Below are 12280 nucleotides of genomic sequence, written 5' to 3'. Positions count from 1 at the left end.
CCCTGGACCTTCTGTATTCACAAGCCATTAGTGGCTTTCTTTTCTACTGCAACCAGTGACCTGCCTCATTCCCATAATTTCCAAGTCTCTTTGGCTATGCTCCAAGGATGGAGCCCTTTATCCATCTCATTACACAATGCTGTCGCTGTGCTCTGTCTTGTTGACACTGAACTGGCCATTCCCTTGATCTGTTTGAAGTGATGGGCCTTGGACACTGCAAAATTAAGGAAACTTTTCCTACTTTTCCCTGTTACCATGTGTTCTTTTATGGGCTTTGCCATGACTGGGATCTTTATCCAGCTTTCAGGGGTTTAAGGTTCAGTCCCATTGATGGCTTATTTGCAAGGTCCTACACCTAGATCGGAGCAATCCTGGGCACAGCTACAGGTTGGGCAGAGAAGAGATTCAGAGCGGCCCTGCAGAGAAGGACTTGGGGGTGCTGGTCGATGAGAAAATGAACATGAGCCGGCTGCAGTGTGCGCTCGCAGCCCAGAAACCAACCGTATCCTGGGCTGCATCCAAAGGAGCGTGACCAGCAGGTCGAAGGAGGTGATCCTGCCCCTCTACTCTGCTCTTGTGAGACCTCACCTGGAGCATTGTGTGCAGTTCTGGTGTCCTCAACATAAAAAGGACATGGAACTGCTGGAACAAGTCCAGAGGAGGCCACGAGGATGATCAGGGGCTGGAGCACCTCCCGTATGCAGACAGGCTGAGAAAGTTGGGGCTGTTCAGCCTGGAGAAGAGAAGGCTGCATGGAGACCTCAGAGCAACCTTCCAGTATCTGAAGGGGGCCTATAGGGATGCTGGGGAGGGACTCTTCATCAGGGACTGTAGTGACAGGACAAGGGGTAACGGGTTAAAATTTAAACAGGGGAAGTTTAGATTGGATCTAAGGAGGAAGTTCTTTCCTGTTAGGGTGGTGAGGCACTGGAATGGGTTGCCCAGGGAGGTTGTGAGTGCTCCATCCCTGGCGGTGTTCAAGGCCAGGTTGGACAGAGCCTTGAGTGGAATGGTTTAATGTGAGGTGTCCCTGCCCATGGCAAGGGGGTTGGAACTGGATGATCTTATGATTCTATGAAATGTCTGCTGTGTGAAAGTTCCAATTTTGATGTTTTTCTCCCTTGCGCTGTTTGATTCCCTCACCTAAGGGCCTTGCTGCCATCTGCCTGTACCAGATAAGGAGTGTGCTTTTCTGGAGTTAAGTCTTTATCTGTATTGTGGCCTAAGAATTCACTTGTATCCTAGCACTGGTGTTTATTTATGAGTATTTCTTCAGGACCTGCCTATGTTTCACATCCTTTTTCCTTTCCTGTGCTGGAGCAGAAAGGGCCGCAGGGAGCAGCTCTCCCTGCCCATGCCTGCGCTGAGTGCTCGTGCATGGGCTTTGCTCTGCAGCTCTCCAGGCACCTTTTCCCTCTCATCTGAGTGCTCCTTCACTTTGTATGTGCTGGTCTGAGTCTGCTGTGGGCTGGTTCTCTCCAGGCTTTGCCACTTGCCCCTCTTCCAAGCAGTGCGTGTCTGTCCCAGGGCCACCACAGCTCCCATGGTATGGATGGCTGGTGAGGATTGCATTTGCTTTACCCGGTCATTGTGTGCTAGGCAGCACTTTCATCTCTTCTCTGGCTGCCTCATTCCCTCACTGCTCTAATTGCTCCTGCTACTGCGGGATTGTCCTCCTCTAGTAATTTTTCTTGTATTCGAGATTGATCCTATTAAATTCTTACCCTTCAGGATGTCATCCCCGGCTGTGAAAGCAGAGTCATTTGTTGGCAGCTGCAGCTGAATTACCTGTGCATTAATTGCCTTTGTAGGTGCCTGATTTCTCTCACAGACTTCTTCTTTCTTTCTATGACATATTTTTCTTTGGAAACAATCAAACACCATTTACCTCAAATAGGCTTTTGCTGCTCCAAGCTCTGAGCTCGTCATTAAACCCCCCGGCTCTGCTGATGTTACCACCAGTTTGCCCACCATGTATTACAAAATGAGCAGCTTTGAAACTGCACAAGAGTCGCCTGTGTCAGGTTCTGTAAAGCATAACTTTCCCCTGACCCCTTTTCTGCAATGCTTCCTATTCAGGACACACCAGGGTATATTGTTTGTGCTAGCCTGCCCAAAAGCTGATGTATTTTCTGTGCTGTTTCTTGCTCTGGATTTAGCAAAGAGCAATAAAAAGGCACTTGAGATAGAAATATACTAGAGAGAGTTTAATGACTTCTCCATAGGTTGCAGATGAGATGCTGGTGATCACCTTTTCAAGGTGAACTCTGTGTCTCCTTCTTCCTTCCTAGAGGAAAATACCGCATCCTGGGCACTCCTAATCTCATGGGGCTGCTGCTGACACCTCCTGGGACAGCAGCAGGGAGCAATCCTGCTACTCCTGACGCAGAAATGCTTCGGCCAGCATTCCCGGCACAACTGGAAAGCTTCCTGTGCCTCCTTCCAAGGCACTCAGCCATGGCCAGACAGCCTAGTCCCAAGGGCATCATCACAGCCATCTGTGTCTGCATCTGACAGGCAGCAGCCTGATTTCCAGCTTAGCCCACTGACTGTTGTATCATAAAACACAGGAAAAGCACACGCAGCCCTTTTTGTGCCAGCTAGAAAGATGCTGGGTATCTTTATTCTTTCCTAACGGGCACGGGGAGGATTTGTATCCCAGGAACACACTTCTCAGCACACCTGTGTAGCATAGGGGAACTTAAGTAACTGGTTATCGTGTGGTTGTTTTGCAGTGGGTAGGTTTGAAGCTCTCGGGGTGCCTGGCTGCTGAGCATTACCATCACCTCAGCAATGTGTTTTAGCTGTGTCTTTGTACCATGGCTCTACACCAGCCTAATCCAGAGCTAACCACAGGGTGCAACAGCAGAGCGCAGGGAGCTGCCGCAATCCATTTCATAACCTGAACTCAGAACTACCCCAGTGCTTTCAGGGATGCTAATTCAGGAGTCACGAGATCAGGCTCCTGTGCCCCGCTTTGCCACAGGCTTCCCACAGGACAGCCCTGTGCTTCAGCCCCTGTGTGCTGAAAGCAGCAGCCTTTTCCTCCATCAGCTTCCCAGCCACAGGGGAGCTGAAATAACACACAAAGAGGCTGTGGCAGTGGAAACCACCTCACGCAGAGGACTGGAACAGTCTGGGTCTGTGCTGCCTGGGTCAGTACCAGCTGAGAAACTGGCTGTTACTTGGCAAAGGATGATCGAAACCATATGGCCCAGTGAGGAGATGGTGATCTTTCTAGCAAAGATTTGATGAGATGTAAACAACAGATTTTCTACCCAGCGATGGAGATGAATGCTGGAGTTACCCTGGACCGTTAGTGTAGCAGGTAATTATTTAAAACGTGGCACATCGGCGAATACATCACTTTGAGTGAATCAGAAAATCCTCACAACTGCTACAGTAAGATGGCTGCAGCGATCCCACGGGGAAATCTTTATGGGAGAGTAATTCTCACTCCAAATGGCAGAGACTTGCAAGAGGATTATGCGGCCAGTATGACACATCCACGCTGTGACAGTAAGTCACACGTTTCTTTTGTTCTCACGGAGAAGCTGAGTGCTGGTTTCTCAGTTCATGTGTTCTTTGAGCTTGAGGGCTTGGCCCTCTTAAGAAGGGGAATGTTTTATAGTTGTAATGTTGAGCAGTGCTTAAAAGTGAATGGTGATGAGAACAAGGGCAAGAGCAACAGGAGCTCAAAGAGAGGACAGAGAAATCCAGACTCGGTTTTAAATTCCCAGCAACACGGTCACACTCGCAGCATTAGTGGATGTGTGTCTTTAGCTTACCGTGAATGCTACCAAAGAGTTGGCATCCGGCAGCGCTGTACGAGACAGCGCAGGAGCCCGTCCTTACTGCGCGGCGCTGGAAGCGCCTCACCACGGCCGGGCGCTGCAGGGCACATCTCGTAGCGCTGCGCAGCCAGGCTCCGCGCTGCGCCCGCTGACAGCGCTGCCTGTGCAGGCGCGGAGCGCCGCGCCGCCTCCTGCCTTCTCTTCGGAACCCACTCCGCTGAAGGCTCCCGGGGTTGTGTCCATGATGGACGTCCCTGGGAGCGGGCTCCAACACCCACCTCCTCTGGCCCACCTGTAAATCAGCAGCCAGCGCAGCACCACAGCAGCTAGCACCCTCCACAGAGGGTCTGGACTGGCAGTGTCCAAGGCCAGGTGGGATGGGGCTTGGAGCAAGCTGCTCCAGTGGAAGGTGTTCCTGCCCGTGGCGGGGCTTGGAACTGGAGGAGCTTTAAGGCCCCTCCAACCCAGACCGTCCTGTGATTCTATGAGATGCTCCAAAAACCTGGAGCACATCTGGTGGACCCCATGGCCATGTTCACAGCCAGTGCAGTGACCGAGATAGCGGCTGTAGCTCAGGAGTGCTTCAACTTTGCATTGGGTACTGAGTGACTGGTGAAGCACGGTACTCCTGGTACTCACCACAGGGAGGGGAGTTAGGAAAACTGTAGTTTTGTGTGTAGGTTTCAGTGCTTACAGCACTACAGAGAGCTCTAACCAAGGAAATGGCTTCCTGGCACACAAAGGCATTCTCAGTAAAACTGCAATGTCTCTTTGCTGTGTTTGCAACACAAAACTGCTGCCAGGAGCTCTCATCTGATTTGCTCAGGTCCTCAAAACATCAAGGTGAGTAATTGAGACAGGCTGGGCTTGTAAACCCCGGGGACTCATAGCAGCAGCAGCAACCAGAAAAGACACTTTGAGTTCTGTATGGAGAGCCTGTCTTTCCAGAGAGGTTGTGTTGCACTCACTGACCGAGACAGCACAGGAAGAACTAAATACAGGCGGGGTTGAAGCCGGTGCCCACCAGCCTCACCCACAGACACTGACATCGGCAGGGATTTGTTCAGAACAACCACAAGACTTCCCTAATGAAGAGCTCCCACTAAGTTCCACAGCACTGCCCTGAACCTGCATTCAGTCCTTGGTCAAGCCCGTGTGGTCCCCTTCAGGTATTTAAAACTGTAGGAACAAAAAGAAACCACTGCACAGAAGAGAGTTTTAGCCCCTTTCTTCCTTTCCCAGACACTCATTTGCAATCCCCAAGCTATAGCTGTGCCTTACCTTCCTCTGCAGACAGCATCCACAGCCCCTGCTAAACTGCCTCTGCCCAGGACATGCCCTTTCATAAGGTGCTGAAGGGAACTGCTGCCAAGTCACCACACCTGATCCCACCACACTGAGCCTTTGATGGGCCTTTGTAGAATGGCAGGGTGGATTTACAACCTTCTCCAAGCTGCCTTCTCCTTTCTGACTCAACAGGACCTTGTTCAGTCCTGTTCACACTGGAGCAGATTCACACCTGCTTCTGTATTGACAAAGAACACACATCCAGAACAACAGTCTCTGCAGTCTCTTTCAGCTACTGCCATACCCCAGACTCTGCAGCTGCCCCAGTGCTGTCAGTGTTGCCACATGGGAAAGGTTTACTCACAGTAGGGCTGAATAACTCAGTGCTGGTCTCACGCAGGAAGAGACAAATGAAGCAGAGATGAGCAATGCTTGTTCTTTTGTTTTCTTAGTGGCAGTTACTGCTGCAAACTGCATTTTTTACTACCCAGAGCTTCATTTCCATCAGCATCAGCGTCTAATGCTTCACAGTGATGCTGCAATTTCCTTGCTTATGGGGACTGATAATGTGTGAGGTAAGAAGGGGCATGGCAGGCTGCTGCTCGGAGCCTACCTGTGGCTTGAAAACAGCCCTTGCACTAAGTTAGCAGGGGAGCAGTAGTGTTCTAGGCTGATTCAGGCCATTTGCAGAGACTAATGTGCTCCTGGGCCACTGAGGCTCTTGGTTTAAACCGAGAGCTGCACATAATCTGAATACACCACTAAACCGGAGTTCAGCTGCACCTCACTGTCCAGATCTGAGCACATTTCCCCATGTCAGAACACTGGAGCTCAGCCATGAAGCTGGTGTAGTGATTCTTTGGGCCTAATTCTCACCCATATTTTACTCAAACCCCCTGTCCTGCACCTCAGTGCCTGTTTCTGAGAGCTGCAGCATCCCTCACTCAAGAGGGCTGCTTGTTCCAGCCTGGTTGAAGCTGTCCTTTCCTCCTACCTTGTGCTGTTCCTTAGCTCAGATCACCACGGCTTTGGTTTAATCTCCTGTCAGGTACTGCTGCCAGAAATGCTGAACAGCTAAAATGTCGTAACCATCAGCTCAGCACTGTCCTCTGCAGTGGGAACAATTCAGTGTCCCGTTGTTAGCTGTGGTCAGTGCTGCCTGGCTTGAAGGCTTCAAACTATTTCCTTCTTCTTCTGGCTGACGTCAGGATTTCTGCAGAACCTACAAACCGGTGGTACTGTTTAACTCCAAATGAGCACAAAAGCCATTCTGAATGCTGCTGCAGCAGCTCTCTGAATGCAGGCTGGAGGCAGAGAGCTCTGCCCTGATGGTGGGGGGAATAGGCAGTTTGTTACTGAGCAGAAGAGCCTGTTGACTCCGTGGAATACCTTGATTTGGGGATCACCATTTTGCAGTCTGAGGGCAGTGTCTTGCACAGCCTCAGTATTCCTTTGGCAGTGACTGTATGGACCGTGTGTCTATCAGTGCAGCTGTAAAGTGATGCTGTTGACTTTCCACCGTTACTTTGGGGGATGAAAACCACTAGAGCACAGCAAGCTAGCGTGGTGCTGATACAAGTGGAATAAAACAAACAGTAAAATGTCTTCTGGTTTGTGTAAGGATAATGCAGAGGCAAGATGTAAAATACGGCATGCATAAAATGTGTCGCTTCCTTGTAAGAGCTGAATTCATGGATGCTATAAAAAAGAAACAAAAAAACCCTACTCTGAAATATCTTTTCCTAGGGAAGAAAGCAAGAATTCATTGGATTTAGGCACGAAAACCAAGGGTTTGTGCAATGAAAGTGCTAACAAAAAGCAAAGAAAAGTGTTTTCTTGCTTCTTGTATTGGCAAACTAATACAAGCACAGCCTCTAAGGACGAAGCTGGGCTTTAGCATCTGCAATTCCTTCTGCTGAGCACTGCTGTCATCTCGTTCCTCAGGGGTTGGTATTTCGACACTCTGGCTACATTTCACATTGACTTTAAGTACACCCCCAGCAAGGGAGATGGAAGAAGCGCTCCTGCTCTGCCTGAGCTGGAGAGCTCCCTTTATGGCTCATGTGCCACCTCCTCGGCCATGCAGAGCCTGCCTGAAGCTGTTGATAGTCTCCCTCCTTCTCCCACAGGACCATGCGGATATCGAGTGGAAGTTTGCACGGACGAAGCTCTGGATGAGTTACTTTGATGAAGGTGCCACTCTGCCTCCTCCTTTTAACATCATCCCAAGTCCCAAGTCAGTCTGGTACCTCTGCAAGTGGCTTCACAATCACCTGTGCCCAGGCAGTGACTCTGACAATGAACAGAAGAGGCACGAAAACCTCAAAACATTCACAGTAAGGAGCTGCGTGGGTTTATGCTTCGCTTTTCCAGGGTGATTGTGCATGCGCAGATCACAAGGGCCCCTGCTCTGCTGGTGCAGTAGGTTGCTGGCTCATAACTTGCTAGGAGCCATCAGGAGCACTAAAGACGGGACTGAACAGGTAACATGTCTGTGCCTTTCCCTTTCCAGGAGCGGCATGCTGACAACCTGATCCAGAATCAACATTACCAGGTAAACTCTTGAGCACACAAAGGTCTTGTTTTATCTTCCTGCTCATTTTCTCATACCTCCATTCTTGCTTCTGCAATGTATTCTGGTAAGTGCAGGTCCCCTCAGAGGATTTTGCTTAGCATGGATTAAAACATTTCCTCATTGGAGGTGGGATGATTGAGTAAATCACTCCTTGCCTTTCACCCCCTCTGAAGTAGTGGAAAACTTGCTGGGTATCAGTCTGGCAGCACAAGTCAAAGATGACACCCCCAGGTCCATCAGAGGGACCAGGCTGTCACAGCAGCCTGCTTAAATCTGTTTCTGCAGTGTTTTTACACACTCCTGAATTGTTCCTCTCCTGCTGTTTTTGTAAAGCATCCCCACCTCAGACAGTGGTTGGGATTTGTTTCGGACAGCTCAGGAAGGAGGAACGGTCCCTTTGTTGAGTTTCGATGGGTTTGTTTATTCTCAGCCTGCCTGTCATCAAATGCTCATTAAAGTCAAGCTACAAAAGGATGAAACTATTAAAAGCAGCTTCAGTACTTGCATTCAGTGTGGTGCATTATGCCAGCGTGCCGGAAGGGAAAACAGTGCTCTCCAGAATGTTAGGTGGTACCTTAGGGTTACTGACAAAAGCCATCAGTGATTTGTCTTACTTAAGACATCTGCTTTTTAAAGAGTATTTTTCTCGGAGGTTGGTGCTTGCTGTAATGAGTCACCTTTGACAACAGACATTTGGTATTTCCTGACTTCACAGCACAGCTTATGGGTACCAACAGCAGGAGCTTTTACACAAACCTCCCAGTAAAACCTCAGTGCAGAGACTGTGTTGGTGTTGCTCAGACCTGTTATCCCTATTTAGGAAATGGGGGAAATGAAGGGAAGGTTTGGAGTAGTTTCTTGGGTACTGAGAGATCCACCTCTGTGTATGCTGCCAGCGCAGATACATGTACGAGCTTAAGGTACCAGTTTGCTTATGTAAAGTGAGCAAAGAGATTCATGAACACAGAGCAAAATGGATCGCATCCTGCCAAAAACCTGCACTGTAACAAACAGGCACACACAGCACATCCACAAGTTTGGTCACCTTAAGAACTGACATTAGACAGCTTGGGGACACTCAAGAACATCCAGATTTTTTTCTTGACAGCTTTTACACACACAAAATGAGTACAAAGTGCCTGTTTGCTGTAGTTACCTGCTGAGCATTCAAGGTGGAAGGTACATAACCCTTTCATAGAATCATAGAATAGTTAGGGTTGGAAAGGACCTCAAGATCAAACAGTTCTAACCCCCCTGCTATGGGCAGGGACACCTCACACTAAACCATGGCACCCAAGGCTCTGTCCAGCCTGGCCTTGAACACCGCCAGGGATGGAGCACTCACAACCTCCCTGGGAAACCCATTCCAGTGCTTCACAACCTTCACAGTAAAGAACTTCCTCCTTATATCCAATCTAAACTTCCCCTGTTTAAGTTTGAACCCGTTACCCCTTGTCCTGTCACTACAGTCCCTGATGAAGAGCCCCTCCCCAGCATCCCTATAGGCCCCCTTCAGATACTGGAAGGCTGCTCTGAGGTCCCCACGCAGCCTTCTCTTCTCCAGGCTCAACAGCCCCAACTTCCTCAGCCTGTCTTCATACGGGAGGTGCTCCAGCCCCTGATCATCCTCGTGGCCTCCTCTGGACTTGTTCCAGCAGTTCCATGTCCTTTTTATGTTGAGGACACCAGAGCTGCACACAATGCTCCAGGTGAGGTCTCACAAGAGCAGAGCAGAGGGGCAGGATCACCTCCTTCGCCCTGCTGGTCACGCTCCTTTTGATGCAGCCCAGGATACGGTTGGTTTCTGGGCTGCGAGCGCACACTGCAGCCGGCTCATGTTCATTTTCTCATCGACCAGCACCCCCAAGTCCTTCTCTGCAGGGCCACTCTGAATCTCTTCTTTGCCCAACCTGTAGCCCTGCCTGGGATTGCTCCGACCCAGGTGTAGGACCTTGCACTTGTCGTGGTTGAACTTCATGAGGTTGGCATCAGCCCACCTCACAAGCGTGTCAAGGTCCCTCTGGATGGCATCCCTTCCTTCCAGCGTATCAACCGGACCACACAGCTTGGTGTCATCGGCAAACTTGCTGAGGGCGCACTCAATCCCACTGTCCATGTCAGTGACAAAGATGTTGAACAAGACCAGTCCCAACACCGATCCCTGAGGGACACCAGTCGTTACTGGTCTCCAGCCGGACACTGAGCCATTGACCACAACTCTTTGCCTGCAAAGAGACCTTTCCAAACCTTTCCAAAGGTTTGTTCTCTTTAAAAGAGGGAGTTCTCCTTCTAACGGAGGGTGATTTTCTTTCTAGTCATCAGAGTTGGGACAGAGTTCTGTGGGTCAGAACTCGGGGAAGTGCAGCAAGAACAGTGTCTGAATCCCTCGTGTTGTTTCCTGTTCCAGGAGGTGATAAGAAACCTAGTGAAAAGATACGTTGCAGCAATGATAAGAACTTCCAAAACCAACGAAGGTTTAACTGAAGAGAACTTCAAGGTAATTCGTTATTCCTTAATGATAATTTATTACACTTATACAAGTAGCAGCTTGCAGAGCTCACGCTTACTTGTTAGGATGATCTGCAACCTCTGTGGGAATAGGACTGTTACTGGAGCTGGGATCTAGATGATGTGCATGTGGCAGTTTTGAGCAGGAAATATTACTTGAGTGTCCTCTCATATGATCACCCCCAGATTTTTACTGCGTGTTCTGTAGACAAAAGCATTGGGAAATGGTAGGAATGAAGTATCTGATCTGAGTCAACATCATGTTCCTAACCCTAACCCAGGCAGAGCCAAAGAATGAGTCTGGGTTAATGGACATGAAGACCACACACCAACATGTTAAGTTGGGCCTATCAACTAAACAGGATTCCTGCCCCTGAGTTTCAGCAGTTTCCCCTCTTCTGGAACTGTCTTATTTGACCTTTGTTTTTCTTGGAGGGGGTGGTGGGGTGGGCAGAGGGGGTTGATCACTGGGGCTGGTCCCACAGCCTTGGGAGGTCTCCAGTTCTTGGGATTGCCAATGCTTTCTTTTGTGTGTCACTGAGTAATGATGATGGATCTGGTGTTCTTGCAAGTGTGATTTGCTATCAGCCATCTGCGTAACTGAACAGGTCTCCCAAGGGAACGTGATCATTCTTCCATGTCACGGATAAAGCTGCTGAGTGTAACTCATTTCTGCTCTTGCCCTAGGAGTTAAAACAGGACATCTCAAGTTTTCGCTATGAAGTTCTTGACCTCTTAGGAAACAGGAAGCCCCAGAGGAGAAGTTACTCTACCAGCAGCACAGAGGTGTCCCAAAAGGATGAAACAAATGAGGATGGTGCTGGGGAAAAACCTAAAGCCAAGAGCGTGTCTTTCAATGTAGCCAACAAAAAAAAGGACTTCAATGTATCTGCTCTAATTAAAACTATGTCTGGGATTGATATGGTGGAAGAGAAGCCAAAAAGCAACGGGATCAGTAAGCGCTCCTTCGTCCGGAATGGAAACAGAGTGCAGAGACTTTCCAGCTCCAAGAAGGAGTCCTTTAAGAGACTGGGCCTGCTTTTCTCCAAGATGAATGGACACGTCCCTGAACCAAACTCAGAACCCATGTACACTATTTCAGATGGAATTATTCAGCCACACTACATGTGGAAAGACATTAAATATTCTCAGATTGATAAAGAGAAAGAAGAGAATTGTTCCAAAAGTGAAATTAACCTCAATGAGGTGGACTACAGTGGGAACACGAGACTTACAGGACAGAGCAAGGAGTGCCCTGTGGTTTGTACCAGCTCCCTTCACTGTGCTTCCAGTATTTGTTCCTCTAACTCCAAACTCATAGACTCATCAGAGGATGTGTTTGATTCATGGGGAGAGGCCTGTGACTTGTTTATAAACCAGTGGAAAGATGGGCAGGAGGATCACGTCACGACTCGGCTATAAGTAAAGCTATCTTAGCACTCCCTGCAGAACTTAGCCCCTTATTTGTAATGGTTTGCTCCCATCTGATTCAGCATTACCATTTCCTTTCTGTCCACAGGTGGGAAAGAAGTGTCAGACTCATGCTAGCCTATTTTATAGCCATCTGCAGCTTTTCCATTTACTGTTTTTACACTCACAAATACCAAACTAAAGGTTTCACCATTGATAAGCTCACTGTAACCCACAGGAATTCCTTCAGATGCAGTCTTGTCTTCAAACCCCACAGACTTCAGACACGCTGGCGGCCGAGGAAAGGATTCCTCCTGCACTGTCACCATCATCCCACTGCCACTGGGCTCTCACTGCTGCTATCCAGCCCTTTGGGTCTGCATCCTGCTCAGTTTTCCTCATCCACACAACCAGTTGGTGAGCAGTGGCTTAGCAGGAGGCTGAGAATCATGTTTAAAATCTTTTTAGAAAGGGTTTCAACTTATAACTGGGCTTTTTTGTTTTCTTTAAGCAATATGGACCTCCAAGTCTTTTGGTTGTGTGTGGGTTTCAGGTTGTTTATTATATTAATACTGTAAATTGTTACTGAATAAGAGACCCCTTTGATCATCCATCCACTAGAACATGGTATGAATTGCTCATTTACCCAATTCCCATGAGAGATTCCCCCCGTAGTGAGCAGAATGACCTTCCAGTTAGGATGGAA

General features: G+C 48.9%; 1 protein-coding gene across 1 annotated transcript in view; it reads left to right on the top strand.

The window, feature by feature from the left end:
- The window catches only part of TRPC5 (transient receptor potential cation channel subfamily C member 5), a 64949-nt gene extending 52669 nt beyond the window's left edge, over nt 1–12280 (top strand). Inside the window, exons 7-10 of the mRNA XM_065689708.1 lie at nt 7211–7417; nt 7594–7635; nt 10064–10153; nt 10852–12280. Coding sequence (XP_065545780.1) covers nt 7211–7417; nt 7594–7635; nt 10064–10153; nt 10852–11586 — 1074 coding nt within the window. The 3' untranslated portion in view covers nt 11587–12280. The remainder of the gene's footprint in view (nt 1–7210; nt 7418–7593; nt 7636–10063; nt 10154–10851) is intronic.

Source organism: Lathamus discolor, chromosome 9, assembly GCF_037157495.1.
Source record: "Lathamus discolor isolate bLatDis1 chromosome 9, bLatDis1.hap1, whole genome shotgun sequence".
NCBI lineage: Eukaryota > Metazoa > Chordata > Aves > Psittaciformes > Psittacidae > Lathamus > Lathamus discolor.
This window is presented reverse-complemented; position numbering and strand designations above follow the sequence as displayed.